Source organism: Colias eurytheme, chromosome 21 (assembly GCF_061535395.1).
Source record: "Colias eurytheme isolate Ceu_HAF_F1 chromosome 21, ilColEury1 Martin Lab GWU primary, whole genome shotgun sequence".
Taxonomy (NCBI): domain Eukaryota; kingdom Metazoa; phylum Arthropoda; class Insecta; order Lepidoptera; family Pieridae; genus Colias; species Colias eurytheme.
Genome location: NC_143000.1, coordinates 4,626,037 through 4,645,690, shown reverse-complemented (window position 1 = coordinate 4,645,690; position 19,654 = coordinate 4,626,037). Strand labels below are relative to the sequence as shown.

The following is a 19,654-nucleotide window of genomic DNA, read 5'->3' as shown; positions in this document are numbered from 1 at the left end:
TAAAACTCTAATGGTGCTAAAGATTATAATATGTTGTGACAAATTATTTCGACCAAATATATGTTGTTTGAAAATAATTTAGACAATACCTACTTATCTAGTTTTCTGCGGCTTTGTTCTATTTCCCTTGATTAAGTTTTATTTTCGCAATAAATAATCTCTGTCGAATTTCAAAACGAATCTATCTCATCAAAATCGGTTTAGCCGTTTTCTTGCTTGATACTTATCCCTCCACTTTCACCCTCCAGAATGTAAGTAATATAGTATTCCATAGCTGGTATAGTTAATAGACCGTATATAGATACTTAAATTATTTTGCCAGCATTAATTTTATCAGAACTATTGAAAGAAATGATAAAGTGATAAAATATCTCATGTATGAATTTAATGTTAAGTGCTTAAGTGTTATGTCATCATCTAAGAAAGGTATAAAGTTATTTCAGACGATATTTATGAACCATTTTTTTAAATTAAATTAACAATTAAAAATGTAGAGTCTACTCATTATACGAAAAATAGCGTATATACTTACCACAAGAAACTTAAAAATATATATTCACTAATTGCTATTGTTTTTCCCGGCGTTGAGGAAAAAACTTGTGAATGCCATATAATATTTTTCTTTAGTGTATTCAATACTGCAAACGATTGAACAATCGTACAACGTTTAAACTCTTAAACGTGTACTTAAATTTGCATACATTATTATTAAGAAACAGCGACGCTCGTTCGCCTATTGTTCTGAAGACCCTCTTATTTCGTCTACAATAGATAATTCAGATCATTCAATTTGATTGTTAGAGTAACGTCAAATTGACAGTATCTGTGAATACGCCGCGCTGTGAACATGTCATAGTGTATCGTGAAAATGAACGTTTTATACAGTTTTATTTTTATTCTCTCGGTCAATTATTGCTATGGATTTGCACTGCCTTTCGAAGGATTGTATGAATTGAAAATAATTCATTACAACGACTTCCATGCACGGTAAGTGTTTTTTTATTAGCTTTTAAAAATAATGCGGGAATAGAGATTAATTGCTTAAATTATTTAATATGTTATTGTTAATTTTATGTTTACATAACTACATTAATTATATAATTTATATTTTATTTATTTCGACTTACGGATATACTGCTTAGTTTTTTTTGACTGGCTTTTCAATAATTGTACTATAATTTATTACTTATGTACATTACTGGGTATCAAGTTAAGGATCTTTTTAATTGTTTTAAAATATTTTTGCGCATTGAACGCCCTTGAATTAAGAGGCAAATTAACTTCACATAAACAATTTACTTCAAAGAAATATCCTTAATTATTTTCGTATATAAATTTGTATTGATGCATTTAATTGAAGTACTTCATTTAACATATTTAATGCCAAAGCTACGTTAATATTGCGATTGCGGACGTGATATTTGATAGGTCAAGACCATTTGAGGTGAAGTGTCGTATTGGTCAGTGATCCGTATTTTTGAAAGTAATTATTGAACATCTCGCTGTAACATTTTAGTATAATATTTGCTTAGTAAATGCTTAATGTAAATAAAAATTTACTATGTAGTTTCAAGAGTGCTTTCCAGTTCACTTTTCAATTTTCCCGCCAAAGTATATGTGGATCTAAAATCTAAATTACACACGCATTCGCAAAGTCTTCATTAAGGATGTTGTTTGAACATCAAAATGTTTTTAAAAATATATTTGGAAAATAAAATAAAAATACCTTCAGACTTTACAACCTAACGTGTGCGTCCACACTGAATGCGCGGTGGCGGCGGCCTAGGCGGGCGCGACGAGCGGGCGCTCGCGGTGGCCACACCGACGCGCGAGCTCAAGTAGCGGTTCGACGTTTTTCGGGTGTTGCAAACTTTGGACGATTTGCTATTTTTACTGGACAGTCCGATTTTGAGATGAGATCATTATAGAAGTTGTACACAAAATAAATAAAACAGAGGAATAACGGTTGAATCTTATATGAAGAATTGAGATTATACCCTACAAAATTACTGTGGTGTATATAAGTGTTTTAGATTGAATCGCACTTATAAATAAAGAAGTTTCACTTCAACAATTAAGTATTTACCGCTATTTTACGAAAAACAATAAAGGATATAATATAAGAAGTCGAGCGATAAGACCGAACTGGTTTGATACCCCCGCCGTCCGCGCATTGGGTCGCTTGCTGACTAGGCCCGTAGTGTGGCCAGAACGCGCGGATAGGAGAGTTTGAAAACTACGCGCGCTGGCTCGCTCATTACCGTCGCACTAGGCTTCCGCCATAGTCATTTCAATGTGGACGCAAAGGCGCGTTTCATACGTTTGATATTTCGCGCCCGCCGTCGCAACCGCGCTAGGCTCGCAGTGTGGACCTGCACTACGTGTGCCAAGTTTCATCGAAATCGATGTACAATCGATATAATGAGTATTAGCTAGTTCAATAAAGAAACGAATCTTCAATGGCGGCCAAAGCTGACTTTGACAGATGGTAGGATCAGCAAAAAAGAAAATAAAAATAACGTAAATTGATAATTATTTTATTAATTATTTCAAATTGTTTGTTGGCAAACTTTTTTGTTATTGTATTTGTGTATTTATATGAATTGTCATATTTACGTATACAGAATGTAATAAAATCCCCATAATACTTGTAATATGCCCATAAAACTGAACAACTTTTCCCAAAGAACATATTTTGTCAAATTCCAATAAAACATTATTTACTTTCGCAAATGCATAATTGTCATTGTAAATTTATGATAAAAACTATTATAGGGAAAATCAAATACATTTTAGTGATTTTATTTTTCCATTTTTTTTTTGCATACCGTACGGCCGTGTGTGAGCGAGAGGGAATGATAAGCGCCGCCATTGAAGATTCGTTTCTTTAAAGAACTGATTAATATAATAATATGCCTCAGATAGATATGAATTATAAATCAGAGCACTGACCTTCCAATATTGCATTTCATTACAATTTTATTTTATTCGTAGTTGCAAGTAAGGCGACTTTCGATAGCGTTGTTTATAAAATACAAATGACTCACTTTAGGATTGAAATACGGCTCATTTTTAAATGCTATATGAAGGACAATGAGGAAATTTCCTCCGAATGCTGAACTTTCGTTTTATACTTATCTACTTATTGGTTTTTTTATAGACTATAAAATTTTCGGAATATATTAACCTTCAGCTTATGTTTTTGTAACTTGGAAGTCATCATTTTTCACGTACTTATTTATATTTTCGCGTATTTAATTGATTAATATAATTTTCAGAAGATGAATATTATCCTATGGGATATTTTTTCATGCGTAAAGTTAGCGCGAACTCTTTTGGTCTTTTGCGAACAAAGACAAAAAGGGACCTTTCACGACCCATGGGCCACGAGTCCTTTTAAAAACAGGGCATAAACAATTATTAAAATGATCGACAGCGATCGAAAGTAAAACGCCTAAAAATTGCAAAGCGCAATTGTTATTATTTACGTTAGTTCTATTTTCTGGTGCCTACCTATTCAAATTTTATATATATTACAACGTATAGCAGCCATATAGATACTTATTTGATTTTTATTAATAAAACTTCTGTCTCTATAATATCTAATATTTGCCAACGCACATTTACATTCATATTTTCGAGTAAACGTGACCTATGCTGTTTGCTCACGATAAAAAAGTTCGTTCGTCGTTGAAAATTGCTTCCTTAGAATACATTTATCATAACCCAGGTTCGAAGAAACATCAGTCGAAACTCCAACATGCCGCTTCAACAACGGGTCCTGCCTGGGCGGCTTTCCCAGGCTTTACAAGAATATAATCTATTTAAAACAGGAGAAGCCAGATGCTCTAGTGTTAAATGCTGGTGACAGTTTCCAAGGAACTTATTGGTATACTTTGCTTAAGTGGAAGATCATATTGGAATTTATGAACCTTCTGCCTCATGATGCTCATGTTAGTATAGTTTATTTATAGCTTTTTCTACTAGGTATCATGATATTAAGGGACAGAGTGCTAACTAAACTTAAGATTTTTATTATTGCCCTGTTTTGATTTTTTTTTTACTTTATCTGTTTACCCTTAACGTACCAAAGTCAGTAGATAACTATTAAAAGTCTACATTCTTTTTTATATTTATGTATTTTTATTTCAAGTATAGCAATTAGCCTAGCACAACGATCGAGAGCCATTTACGCTTTAATAACAATGCAATCAACGCATGACCCAAGAGGATATGTGCCTTTGTCTGAATGTACCAATTACGATTCGATTATAAAACCATTATTCCTTTTTAATACCCGTTAATATTTTTAAGGCAATAGGCAACCATGAATTCGACGACGGTCCTGCAGGGCTCGCACCATATCTATCAGGGCTCAAAGCGCCTGTGGTCGCTGCGAACATGGATACGAGCAAGGAACCGAGCTTACAAGGACTGTACCAGCCCTACATAGTTGTGGAACGGCATGGCAGGAAGATCGGTATTATTGGACTGATCACACCTACTACTAAGGTGCGTAATAAAGTTAATCAGGTTCTATTGCCCGTTTCATATAGCTTAACAAAAGTGACAAATCGAAGCTCAAATAGAACGGCATTGACTGTCTAATACGGAAGATTTGTTAAGAAATAGAATAAATCACTTCTGCTTATCACAAATACACCGTTATTGCCATTATTTTATAATTTACGTGTATCGTATAATGTAGAATAGTGAAAAATATAAAAAAAAGACGTGTGGCACTCGGGGACTGCCGCGGTAAAGCTATTGCATAGCATGCCTTCAAGCCACACCTCCGTGTCCGTCGGAGTGGGGAGCGTGAGGTTTTTTCGTTACGGAATTTCTCGATTCGGTCCCCGCGCTCAAGGCCCGCGATAGAAGCTATGCAATAGCTTAAAAAATATATATTAGGTAGTTACCTTGGTAATGGTATCTATTTTCTAAATAATATTCCTATATAGCTTAAATTCAAAATTTTACGCCTAATAAGTTGAACTTTGATAGGGAAATTAACATATTATTTTCGACTTGTATATCGACAGTATTCATTGATTGAGATGCTTGCAAATATTTACAAACGTTAGATAACGAAATATTTACTGATATGTATATAGAGATGAGTGCTAGATAGGTCATTGTTAATGATATCATTCATAACTACATACCTACTCTGATATCGAGAGATATGTAATATTTTCGCGACGCGACCTTGAAATTTTACTCTCAACTTCAAATTTTTTTTTATTAAATACGTAAACTTGGTACGAAACCAGTTACAGTAAAACAAAGTATGGTCGAAAAATAATAGGGTCCCGTTTTACCGTTTCGGTACGAAACCCTAAAAAGACTAATTATTATATAAAAGTTAATTCAGCCTGTATTCGAGATGATCGCTTTAATAAAAAAAAAAAAATACTTATAAGTACGGCAAATGGCAATATCAATCGGCCTTTGCATTTTCACATTGATCTCAATGATCTTAAGCTATAAATAAATGTGATCAATGATCATATGTGATCTACATGCAATTAATACATAACAGTAACATGTGTGAAATAATTATTGTATACGATGTTATAATGCATAATAATATGCTTGCTTTTTGGAAAAATACATAAAAATGGTTACATATTATGTCCACACCTTGATTACATAAACTTGTTTAATTAATTTTTGCCTCTTGGACATTTTGTTAGCGAATATCTCATTTTCTTATATGTTTTCATATAAAAAAATTATTACTTTTCTATAAGCAGAAAGAATGATTGTATTTTTCATGTTTCAGATTTTGTCCTCAGCTGGTGAGGTTGAATTTACAGATCCCAAAGTGGCAACTTTACGTGAATCTAAGAAATTAAATGAAATGGGAGTGGATATAATTATCCTTTTATCACATTGTGGATTGGATGTGGATAAGTATGACTTTTTTATTTTAATGATTTACGGGAAAAAAGAGCGTGTGTGCCGAGCACACGTGTCAGAAGTGAAACTGTGAAAGTGATACCAAAATCGTCGCGCTAGTGATAACGTGACGATATAACGTGACGGATTGCCATGACGCGACCTTGAAATTTTACTCTCAATACGCCTAAAGAAGTTTCACTTCCATATACAGGGTGAAAATTTTCTATGGGCCCTGGACGAAAAGTACCTAATACTGGATTTTGCAAATTTTGCTTAAGAGAAACATTCCTTTATTTTTTATTGAAATAGAACTGCATTAAAAGATTTTTCTAAATTCACTAACCATACCCGGGAATCGAATCGAAATTGGCGAATTGTGGCCTAATAAGTCATAGGAAACTTGTGTCTATAAATATGTATTGGGATAAAAATGTGTTGATGATGATGAAAATAGTATTTTACACATCAATATAGGTAGGTATATTTCAATTATTCGTTGTGAATTGTGATTAGTCAACTGCTGCATCTGGTTAATATTAGTAGGTAGGTACTCCCTTATCAAACCATAGTTGTTCCATGTTTTTCAAACACTATTCATAAATCATAAGTGTGTGTTAATGTACTTGTTTCTATTTGCGTTTGGATTTTAATGGGGAAATCGTTGCCTCTGGTTTTATTTTCTAATTAATTATTGGCAATTAGTTAATGTTTTATGATCGTGTTACATTACGATGTTAGTTTAACTTTTACATGCTTTTGACAATAGGATAAATATCTGTAACTTAAACGCTAGGGGATCGAATATTCACCCCCTAAATTTTAAGGGCTACCTAACGATATAGGTGACACTTATCCGTCGGTGAAAGCAAATTTTACGTTAGGCATCCCCTAAACTGACTTAGGTGACACTTACATTTTACGGGTTGTTGGTGAAAACGAGCAATAGTATACCTTATACGTTCACGTATGATAATATTAAGTACCATAAAAGGCGTGAGATACTTTGAATTAGTTTGAAGCAGGATGCAGTTGTTGTTCTCACAATGGGCTAATCTTGCAATTGTGATGTTGTTCGAATGTCTGTATGGAAACTTGTTTATTTTTCTTGTTTCCTTTTACGTTGTGATAATATTTTGATAATTTCCCTACAATTAATATAACTTGTGAATAATAGATAGTCTATTTTCAACATGGTAAAATGTAGGAATTTTATAGTATGTATAAGGATAAAAATGTTATTTTAAGATACCTGAATTATTAAATACTCCTTTAGATTCCAAATTAAAACTAGGTTAATGCATTATACTTATTGGTAACAAATATAATATGTACCTACATACAAAAAGTGGTAGGTAACTAACTAACTGGTAACGCGAAAGCACTAAATAAATCTCTAAATAATTAACTAAATAAAACACTTAATAAATATGTATATATATCCAATTAATGTAATTAAAGACGCTTATTATAATAATAGTTCTGATATTTCAATTAAACGTTGATAGTTATCTTACACACATAACTTGAATTTGCGCACTCATCCTACTCTATTTATTTTTTCAAATATTGACTTATTCAGAATACACGTACTATAAATATATTTTTTAATTCTACCTATTTTTTAGAGAAATAGCACGTGATTACGGTCAATACATAGATATAATAGTGGGAGGGCACACGCACTCCTTACTATGGAACGGACCATCGCCAAGCGGAGAACGAGTCGCAGATACCTACCCTGTGATTGTAGAAACTGCTCCTGAAATGAAACATAAGGTTTGTGTTAAAATAATTAAGTAAAATATTCTGAAATAAGTTAAGGAGAGCAGTATAATCCAAAATAGAACGTCTTTTACATAAGGATATAGGCATGCATGTATAAAATATGTAATATGAAATATGACAAGGCTTATTATGGATTTATTCATAATCATAATGAGTTTAGACCATAGCATGAGGATATTGTAATCATTTTTTTTAAATTATATTTTTTATTAAATAAATTTCAAAACATATTTATGTAATTTCTACTCGTTATTGTATACTATAATTTTGCTCTGTTGAGATTTATTAACGTTTAGAAAATGTAAATAATAATATTATTTAATGATTAATTTATATTATAACTTGTTTTGTAGGTTTTACATAATATGGCAACATATCTTAGATTAATAATCTAAGCAACATATAGATTAAATACAATTACTTTATTATCTTTCAGGTGCTGATAGTACAAGCGTCAGCCTTTACAAAATATATGGGAAGTTTTTCTGTATTTTTTGACTTCCGCGGCGACTACGTAAAATGGGAGGGTGGACCAATATTCTTGAACAGATCTCTACCAGAAGGTATATTTTAGTAATTTAATCTTTATAAAAACTTCTGTGAACGGGAAGTGCTTTAATTTGTAATATAAATTTTGTCTTATAATTTCTTGCGATGTCAGAATAGTTATTTATCATGGCTAAACAGTTTTGACGAGAATCTGGAGCCCGCGTTATATTATATTATCAAAGACGTAAAAATGATAGTCTTTTCATCCTTGTACTTAGATTTTTTTGCTTGATTTTTATTCAACATCTAATATATAAAAATAGGTTTAAGTACCTATAGTAAAAACTTTTATTAATACTTATGGAATTACATAAAATAGACTTTTTTTTTCAAATCTACAACTCACATTAATTTTATAATGATACTAATTCATAAAGCCAACATATCCAATACTTATCCATTGATTCTGAGTTATTCTTTCCTGACACATTGTTTAACAAGAACGTTAAAAAGCCTCGTAATAATATTATATACTATTTATCCACAGACGAAGAAATAAAGAAGAAACTGCAGCCATACGCTGAAATGGTGCATAAAGCAGAACAAGCGGTTGTCGGCGAAAGTGTGAACACGCTTTATTTTGAGGACTGCGTGTTTGGAGAGTGTGCGATTGGGGATATGCTTGTTGATGCTATGAGGGAATATGTTAGTACACATTATAATACAATGAAACGTACAAAAAGATATGGAATAAAGTATATACATATTGCAGCCTAAAAGTATATTATGTACTTATAATTATAATGACCAGTGGTTGCCCAGTGCTCGGAATTCCAGCATAGAAATATTCTATGCAATTATTTATCATATTAGTACTTATAGAATAACGAAATTAAACACAAAATATTTAAAGTTAATTAAGAACGATCAGCTTGGAATAGTCAACATCGGTTGACAAAATAAAAACTTGATAGATAACACACATAAAATATGCATTCAAAATAATAATAATCCACCATTTTATTAAATATCGTAACTCTAAAGTAAATAAATCATTAAGACACTCAAATAATTTATTTGTAATTGAATAATATGAAGTTTAACCGGTATTTGACCAGTATTTATTTTCGTTATATGCAATTAGTTTAATTGATTTGAAAGTATTTAAATGTCATTATGATAAGTCATCAAAGTTCATTCACCGTAGAATATATTTATCATGCACCTATTATTTTTATTTTAAGAGTAGCCTGTAAGAGATCGCTATATTGCGATAAGGCCGCCTTCTGCTAAATAATTGACTTGTTGTATGCATTTTATGTATTTATTTTAATATATTTTTTGTTTTATTACAGGCTATGGAGTCTTATAATTCGTCATACAGTTTTGTAGCGTTCATTCAGCGGGGAAATATAAAATCGTCTATACCAAGTGGACGTAAGTTATTCAGCTATTGCATAGCTTCTATCGCGAGCCTTGAGCGTGGAGACTGAATCCAGAAATTCCATAACGAAAACAACTCCGACCGGCCGCGGCACAGCGGTGATGCTTTTTAATTTCGCCATCTATCGATGCAATAAAAAAATTTTGAGTTAAATAATTCGTTGTGTTCGACATAATTTGTTATGAATTTTTGTATAATAATTTGGTATTTGCCATTATTTCATTTAAGTAAAAGTAATGCTACAAAGATTAAAGTTCATTTTTCCAAGTTAGGCTTACAAAATCACCTTCACTACCATAAATGTAATTCTTCGGCAATGTTAATTTATCTCCATCTAAGATATTTCCATGCTTGTCTTTTCCTTGGAAAGACATACGTAAATTTACTATACTAAATTTATTTCAGAAATCACAAAAGGGGTTATCTTCGAACTCCTACCATTCAACGATCGGATACAAACATTTGAATTACAGGGAAAGTACATTTTAAAGGCGCTTGAGAGAAGTGTCATTGAAGCTTGGGCTCTAAACCCGTTCAAGGGACCGTATGTTTTACAAGTATCAGGTAAATGTTGTTTTTAAGCTATTGCATAGCTTCTATCGCGGGCCTTGAGCGCGGGGACCGAATCGAGAAATTCCGTAACGAAAAAACACTCCGACGTGTGGCTGGCGTGAGGTGTGGCTTGAAGGCATAGCATGCAATAGCTTTACCGCAGTCCCCGAGTGCCACCGAGTCTGAATCATAAAAAATTCTTCAGTCCAACAACGGTCAGCGAGTTTATACAAATTGTATGAAGGCTGACACACAGAGATTTTCACACAGAGATTTTCACACAGAGATTTTCACACAGAGTTTTTCACACAGAGATTTTCACACAGAGATTTTCACACCGAGATTTTCACACGGAGATTTTCACACAGAGATTTTCACTGAGAGATTTTCACAGAGATTTTCACACAGAGGTTTTCGCACAGAGATTTTCACACAGATTTTCGCACAGATTTTTACACAGAGATTTTCACACAGGTTTTCACACAGAGATTTTCACAGAGATTTTCGCACAGATTTACACACAGAGATTTTCACACAGATTTTCACACAGAGATTTTCACACAGAGATTTTCACACAGAGGTTTTCACACAGAGGTTTTCACACAGATATTTTCACACAGAGATTTTCAGAAATTTAGTAACGAAAAACCTCACGCTCCCCACTCAGACGGGCGCGGAGGTGTGGCTTGAAGCATAGCAATAGCTTTACCGCGGCAGTCCCCGAGTGCCACACGTCTTCGTTTTTATTAATTGTATTTGATTTTTTGCAAATAATGTATTGGATTAGGATGTTTAAACAATGTTTGTAAGGTGTTTTTGTAGGATTATAAAGACGGATAATAATACTCAGTGTAATTTTTAACAATATGGGTAATTTATTTTTCGCGATTGCCATTGTTTAAAAATTATGAATTAAGAGGCGTGTGATAAAAATCTTTATTATTAAATCAGAAACAATGTGTTCTAAGTTGATCATTTCAACATTTACACTATTATCACAATTTACAAAATACAATTTAACAATCTACATCCTAATATTTCATGTGTAACATTTCTGATCTATCAAGCAGACATAATATTTTAGTCATCCAACAAGACTTCAGAAGTTTGAAATCTTTATTTCATACATATTATAATATAATTTCCATTTCAAGGTGTAAAAGAAAAGCACGTTTCAATCTTTATTTAAAACATTTTATAATACCATTTTTCAAGGTCTCAAAGTGACATACGATATAAAGCAACCAGAGGGCGGTAGAGTGACGTCATCACTGATCGGTAAAAAGGCGATAGAGCCAGAGGAGTTCTACCAAGTCGTAGCTCCCGCGTATTTGGCTGATGGAGGCGATGGTTTCTCGGTAAGTTGAGAGTTAAATTTCAAGGTCGCGTCATGACAATACCGTCACGTCATCGAGTAAGGTGACGATTCGGGTATCTTTAAATTTTGCCAAAGAAGTTTCACTTCTGACACGTGTGTTCGGCATACACGCAATTTTTTATAATATATAAAAAAAGATGTAATTTAATGCTATGGAAAGCACAAACCCTGCTGCTTGGAAAATATCCGTAGTTGCTGAACTAAATAAAACCAGCCTGTCGTGGTAAGCAAAAGCCCAAAATCGACGTCATTGAAAAAAAATACTCAGGCTCTTATAGTTTCCCGAGTAGTTTATTGTAGTACCTAATTAACATCTAAAAGTGGTTAGAATGAAAAAATACCAAACCTTGTGATACTAGATCTTTCGCCACTTTCTCGTGGTCGCCATCTTGAAAAAAGCGATTACCGCGTTATCCCGTCAACTGTAAATCATATAGAAAATTTTACACAACATAATTAATTGGTAGCAAATGGAACTGCAGAAACAACTCTAAAATCTATTCCTATTATTATTGACCGAAAATTGTAACATTTCATTAGACTACGAGCAAAGGTTAACCACTACACGACATTTGTGTTTTTAATTAATATTGTTGCATATAATATGCATATTTGAGAAGCTGTAATTTTGAAATATGGATATTATGTGTCAAAAATAAACATTTATTTATTTATAAATTATTTATCAGTACCGTTACAATTTTTCCGTGTCGATCGCTAAATATGAAAAATGATATTTAAATTTATAGCATTTAAAATGTAAATCTCAATGCATATATATATTTTAAGAATACGAAATGTCATTAACCTCAAATGAATAATATTAAACTTGTATAAAATTTATATATTCTGTATCTATGCAACTAATACGGTTGTTTTATTAATTAGCCGCATGCATTATATTATTTTTTAGTAGGTGTCTATGTCCGTATGTAAATTCGCCGACTATAGCCAATATTGATATCCTCCTAAGTGTGTTTGATTGGTCCTCAGTTGAACCAATTAGTACTTGCACATAGGATTTTGAAGTGAAAACTTCTTTAAACAACAATACTTAAAACTTAATAACTATTATATGGCAGTGAGTTATAGCCGTGATATATCAAGAGGGGGAGTGTGTATTTTTCTTAAAAATGATCTTAAATTTAAGGATGTCATTTTCATTAAAAGCTTAAGTACTGACAAAAAATTTGAATGTTGTGGCTTAGAAGTATTAGATAAAGACATAATAATTATATGTATTTACCGTACACCAGACTCCGATGTAAATTTCTTTTTAACCCAATTAAATCTACTGCTATTTAAAGTAACTGAAAAATACGATAAAAAGAAAATTATTATTGTCGGAGACTTCAACATTAATATACTTAAAATAAATAAAAATTGTTCTGACTACAAGAATTTAATTAACACATATAATTTTAAGCTACACATAAATCAACCTACAAGGGGAAATTCTTGTATTGATCACATTCTAAGTAATATTAACAAAGCGAATGCAAATATTATTCCCCTATATCTATCTGACCACAACACTGCTCAATTGCTGAAATTTCAAGTTAATTATAATCACAGGCAACAGCACAAATCTAGATTGACCATCTATAAAAGAGACTTTAGCACAGAATACATTAGCAAATTTAAAAATTACCTTAATAGTTTAACATTTTATGATATTTATAAAGAAAATGATCTAAATACAGCCTTTCAAAGTTTTCATGACCTTTTTTGTCTTTTATATAAATTGTGTTTTCCTCTTATAAAAATTAATTTGGGTAAGATTAATAATACAAAATGGATTAGTGAAGGATTAAAGATCAGCTGTAGAAATAAGAGAAATCTAAGATATTGCTATTATAATAATAAATCAAATATAAATTATAAATCTAAATACTTAACTTATTCTAAAATTTTACGCAAGTGCATATATAAAGCTCAAAAGCTTTCTAATATTGCTTATATTTCTAACAGCCAAAACAAATGCAAATCATCATGGAAACTTATAAAGAATGAACTAAATTCCCATAATAAGTCATCTGATATAGATAAAATAGATATAGGATCCGAAACATTATCTGACCCAGCCAAAATATCGACACAATTTAATAGTTTTTTTGTTAATATTGGTAAGCCCACACCAAATTCTTGTTATGGTTCCAAAATAAAAAACACACACAAAAATCCATCCTCAATGTTTCTTAGACCCATGAATGAAAATGAAGTTATGAAACAAATATTAGCCTTAAATAATACAAACTCTGTAGGTTACGATGAGGTTTGTACGAAAATTATAAAAAAATGCGCTGTAGAAATAGTTCATATATTAACGCATTTGATAAACATGTCTTTTTTAAGTGGATGTTATCCAAATGCCCTCAAAATCTCCATAGTTCGACCCTTATTTAAGAAGGGAGATAAACGTGTGATGGAAAATTACAGACCAATCACACTTATATCAATATTCGCAAAAATTTTTGAGAAATGCATGAGTCTTCGCCTTAATGAATTTTTAAATAAACATAATATAATTAAAAGTGATCAATACGCATTTCAGAAAAATAAATCTACGAACAATGCATTATATTCTCTGACTCATTGTATTATTAAGGGCCGATTTTTCAATCCCGAGATAAACAGTCTAATATCTACCCCTCGAATAGATTTATTCAATTATTTATCTAACTCATAACGGCTCGCCTATTTTTCAATCGTGATTTATTTGATGAACGACTATCTGACCAAATATTTCCATATTGGCAGCTCTGCTCTCGGAGTGGCGAAACAAACATATTAAATTAGTCAGGTTAGAGCGGGATAGAGTCAACTCTTGCAATTTGTCAACAACCGTCATTATGACTCACGTCTTGTATTGCTCTTGTCTTCTATGATTGTTGATTGTTGTTTTGATTCGAGTAAAGAGTTTGGTTAAATTTGTGTTTCAATTTATATATTTTACGATGGAAACGACATACTTAAAGGCAGCGTTCGGCAAATTTTCAATGGCATGGTCATCAGTACTATCAAAAACATCAATTTCAATATGATTTTAATTGATAATAATTATATAGAAAGAGGTTTAATTGTTAATAATTCTACGCTCTATGTTATGACATACGAAAATATCCCAAATTTGACGCATCAGTTGTCAACTCAAACGCCTAACCGTCGAATAGCGCGCTATCTGGCCGTTGGAGCGGCAAATAGATTTATTCCTCAAATAACGTAGTTATTCAATAGATACGTCCTATTCGTCTGTTGAAAAATTGAATATTTTGTTAACTGAAGAATAAAGTCTATCTAGCTGTTTATCTGGGCATTGAAAAATCGGCCCTAAAAATATTGACTTAAAATTTATGACAACTGCTATATTTTTTGACATGTCCAAAGCTTTTGACAGAGTGTGTCACAACATATTATTAGAAAAGCTGGAAATATATGGTATACGTGGTATTGTGTTAGAGTGGTTTCGTACTTACCTAGAAAATAGAAAACAATGTGTTGTAATCACCAAAACAAATAAAAATAAAGAACAACAGTCGTACCAATCTAATCTCATTTGCAACGAATATGGAGTACCGCAAGGTTCTGTACTAGGGCCAATTCTATTTCTTGTTTATATAAATGACTTAATCGATGTTTCGGACAACAAGATAATCTTATTTGCTGACGATATATCCATAATCTTTAAAACAGACATTAAAAATTTTGACCATATAAATTACCAACGTGACATAAATTATAATATTGACTATTTAATTAATTGGCTGACCTTGAACAATCTCAATTTTAACCTAAATAAAACAAATTTTATTCAATTCTTAAATAAACCTAGATCTGACTTAAAACTAGAACATAACAATATAATAATAAATAAAACTCATGAAACACAATTCTTAGGCATAACAATAGACATGAATTTAAATTGGACATCTCATATTGAAAAAGTATGTAATAGAATAAATAAGTATATATATGTACTCAGACGTCTTCGTAAAATAACTGACATAAAGACAGCAATATCGGCATACCACGCATACGTAGTATCAATTTTAAGATATGGACTTATAGTATGGGGAAATGGAGTAAATATAAAGAAAGCTTTTGTATCACAAAAAAAATGCATCCGAGCTATATGTGGTGTAGGGCCTTTCGAATCATGCAAACCCCTTTTTATAAAACTTAAATTATTAACTTTGCCGTGCCTTTACATATTTGAAATTTGCAAATTTGTTAAAAATAATCAAAGATTGTTTACGACGGCTCAAGAAATGTACGGGAATTTACGTCATCCCGATAGATTGATACTTGACCATAAACCTAGAACATCTTTGTACTCAAAAAACTGTCATGCTATGTGTGTTAAAATATATAATAATATTCCAGACGATTTAAAGAAATTTGACGCAAAACAGTTTAAGACAAAACTTTATATGTGGCTATTAAGCAAAAATTTTTATAATGTAAGGGACATTTTGGATTGTAAACATAAATATTGACATGTATGTTATTCTTTGTTGTTCGTGTGTGTAATAAATAAGTATATTTTGAACTTAATTATAATAAGTATGTAATGTTAATGTAATAATTTTTTTTTCTGATTATGCGGAGCTGTGAAATTATGTTTGCATGCCAGTATGACTGGCGAATGTGCTGTACTTTTCCATAAATAATAACTTGTGAACCACATTTGAGCAAATAAAGATTTATTTATTTATTTATTTATTTATTTAGCGGCGTTGGGTATAAAATCTTAAACTCGCGTCAGGACACGTGACCCTGATCGAAAAAGCGTAAGACGGATGGATATCAAACATGCTCAACGTTAATAATCAAGTTTTCACTTCTGCCGGCACTCCCGGAGTGCAACCCGTCGTTTTTTAAAATACATATATTATAACGGTGCATTTAGACCAAACGAACATAGAGCTAGAGCAAGAAAATTATTTCGTGATCTTTTAGTGTAAACGAAAACTCGTATTCAGTCTTGTTCGGAGTTAAAACATTGCATACAATCTTTTCGAACGCAATAAGAAGAACGAAAGAATGCTCTACGCCTGTTTATACTTAAATAATTTAACATAGTGGTTTAGAATGAGCATTCGCTCGTTTGATCTACATGCACCGTACGGGGAACGAAGAAATAAGCTAGAATTAGTGATATAATTTTAAGTTCCTGTCTTCGATTTTCTAAAGAAAGTCTAGATATATACATATATAGATGGAATAAAATCGCCTATAATAATGCTAATAGGGAGTCTTATGTTCTAATTTCTAATAGGCAAAGACTTTTTTATTCGTTGGAGACAGATAAATTATTATTAATAGGTATATATTCACTATCAGAATAATAATATGTGCCCTTTTATACTAAATTATTCCTTTTAATGTACCGTAAATAATTATGATAAACACTAAATATCTAAAATGTGGGTTATTCTCATATGTTGCATAGAGTTAATTTCTGTAATTTGATATGAAAATTTTATGTAGGCAATTTCATTTAAGTACATAATCAAATAGTTAAGATAATTTACCTTAGTTCAATGACTTTACGGTAGGTAGTTACTACGCATTAGGGCGCTTGTGCACTACAAGGAATTTTACTGTCCGGCATTCCGATTTTTTACGGTCCGGTGTGGCATGAAAAAACCGATGAATTGCTTGTGCACCTGTCCGTCTTTACTCGGATCAGTGCGGTACAGTTCAAGGAAGTTTGGCGGTATAATGCTATCATAAATGATTGTTTTTGCATTTTACAAGAAACGAGTAAAAAATATAGAAGGTGAAATATTATATTATTTCGTTATAATAAAAAGTAAAGTTCCGTAAGAGATTTAAAATGCGTGTTTCACTTATTTATTTTAATCGGTGACGAGGAGCTAAAGCTATTCCCACTTGAACTTTAACTTACCAACACTTACTTAGATAATAATTATAGGTCAATGCTTGGTCAATGTATATAAAATAACAATACCGACTTCTCAAATCTCATTGCCAACTAAAAGAAAGTAAAACAAGAGCTTGCTTTCTATTGGCATATGCAGTAAAAACAGTAAAATCCAAGCAAGTGGGCATTCGAAAACAATTATACCTACAGCGACTCGTAGACACAACAAACCATCCGGAATAGGGAAAAGTAAAATGTCGGACAGTAAAATTACGTATAGTGCACAAGCTAGTATATAGATTAATGGCGTGCCATACCGGACCGTAAAAAATCGGAATGCCGGACCGTAAAATTCCTTGTAGTGGACAAACGCCCTTATAGTGACAATAATTATAGGTTTATGAATAGAAGGGAAATTTTGATAATTTTACATTACATTATGTTTTTATTCTATGAATATCATGACGTCTGCAGTTTCTGAACGTTTAAGCACTTACAATACTATTTTAAAATCGAAAGTTTCAAAAACAACAGAGGAGCTCAAATCTTTGCGTATTTTTTAATATCATTGAATAATATTTATGTATTTTTCTCTTTCCAGATGTTTAAAGAAGGCAGAAGAAACGTAGAAGTAATAGGCAGAGACCAAAAAGTTCTAGAAACGTTCATAAAGAAGCATTCGCCCCTAAACATTACTACAGACGCAAGGATTGTTATAAATCAGTGAATGTTAGAATATTTTAGCTTTATTGTTATTTTGTTGTATTAAAATATTATATACAGGTGTCGTTTTTCATTTAACTCTTTAATAATATTTTTAATTATATAATATTACTAGTATAATAATATTACTAGCTGTGCCCTGCGGACTTACCTGCGTTGCTCCGCCACTATTGGTCTTAGCGTGATGCGGTGATGATATTACATAGCCTATAATATGTTGGACCGACCTGTAATAGCAATATTCATGCAAAATTTTAAGTAATTTAACCCGGACATACATACAGACAAAGGGACAAAAATTCTTAAAACTATATTTTTTGCTTCGATATCAATTGTAGATCACGCCCCATGTAGTCTTTTTAAAAATAAACAATTTACATTGTACAGTTTTGACTTTCTAACGATTTTATTATATGTATAGAATATAGATACACAGTTTTTCAAACATATTCTGTATGTATACGATAAACGTTCAAAGAGTACCTAGATAAAAAGTCATTAGTAAACAATTGGCTTACATATTAGGTACCTATTTTTCTCATTATCATACGTAAGCGAATTTCTATTTGTCGTAAGCCATAACTTTTACTATATGTACTATGTAATCAAAAAATATAATATTGTATTTTAACCTTAAAAAATCCCATCTTTGTTTGAGCCGAGTAAGCCCAAGGTTTTCAAGCACCTTGAAAAACAAATCTTTTGGATTTGTTACATACGCATTTTCGACTGAATGTGCTTTCCCTGTTTTTTATTTAGATTAAAAAATCTGAATCGATTAAGTAGTTTAAAAAATAAAAAAAATATTTTGAGGTATTTTTTTTTTGTGTTGAATTATCAAAATTAAAAAAAAATTTTTTTTAAAGGATTAATACTCATTGGTCTTCAACCAACTCGAATAAATTAATGGAAAAAATAACTTTTAGCAGTATTTATCAATAGATTTTGTAAGGCAAAAAATGGGAAATTTAATGAATTTATAACGTTCTAATTAAGAAAATCATAAGTTTTTCGGCAATTGTATTCAGCAGTTTTTAATAACGACTATATAAGGATAATAATGCGCTGATCAGATTGTGTAAATTGTAATCGGTTGCAACGTAGTGAGTGCACAAACTTAGCTCGAAATGTCTTTGGGGGAAAGAGACTTATCTTGAAGGCCTGATTAAGGTAAAATAAAGTAACTTTATAAATGTGAAAAAATTCACGCGCATTGCGTATATAACACTTATTGATAAACAAGAAAAAAAAATTCAGTTTATCATTTCATTAGCCGGGAAAAAATTGTCAAATAACTTGTTGAAAACGCAATTTTGCTAGACTGCAGCCTTAATTAGTTAGATAGGTATTACAATTACAAGTTTTTTCCACGCCGGATATGTTAATATGAATTGAATTATGAATGAGGACAATTCTAGTTTTTTTGATATTATTCCAAAAAATGATGATTTATAACAGGTACAAAAGAAGTCATGTAGAGCAACAAAGCAAT

The 19,654-nt window shown here is 31.6% G+C and overlaps 1 protein-coding gene across 1 annotated transcript; it reads left to right on the top strand.

Moving 5' to 3' along the window:
- The first annotated feature begins 831 nt into the window (after window positions 1-831).
- On the top strand, window positions 832-18,221 carry LOC149899068 (apyrase-like). The gene is made up of 11 exons (XM_090114277.1): window positions 832-987; window positions 3,731-3,953; window positions 4,315-4,512; window positions 5,786-5,916; window positions 7,530-7,680; window positions 8,126-8,252; window positions 8,726-8,883; window positions 9,534-9,615; window positions 10,028-10,186; window positions 11,390-11,532; window positions 18,041-18,221. Exons 1-11 carry the CDS (start codon window positions 869-871, stop codon window positions 18,164-18,166), a joined length of 1,617 nt encoding a protein of 538 aa, XP_089970403.1. The 5' UTR covers window positions 832-868; the 3' UTR covers window positions 18,167-18,221.
- Window positions 18,222-19,654: the final 1,433 nt, after the last annotated feature.

What these genes read in the sequence shown, in the direction of transcription:
- LOC149899068 (XM_090114277.1), top strand. Translation starts at nt 869, where the DNA reads ATGAACGTTTTATACAGTTTTATTTTTATTCTCTCGGTCAATTATTGC. An exon ending in CTCCTGAAATGAAACATAAG is followed by an intron (nt 7,681 to 8,125) that starts GTTTGTGTTAAA and finishes ATTATCTTTCAG; the next exon opens with GTGCTGATAGTACAAGCGTC. An exon ending in GTATGTTTTACAAGTATCAG is followed by an intron (nt 10,187 to 11,389) that starts GTAAATGTTGTT and finishes CCATTTTTCAAG; the next exon opens with GTCTCAAAGTGACATACGAT.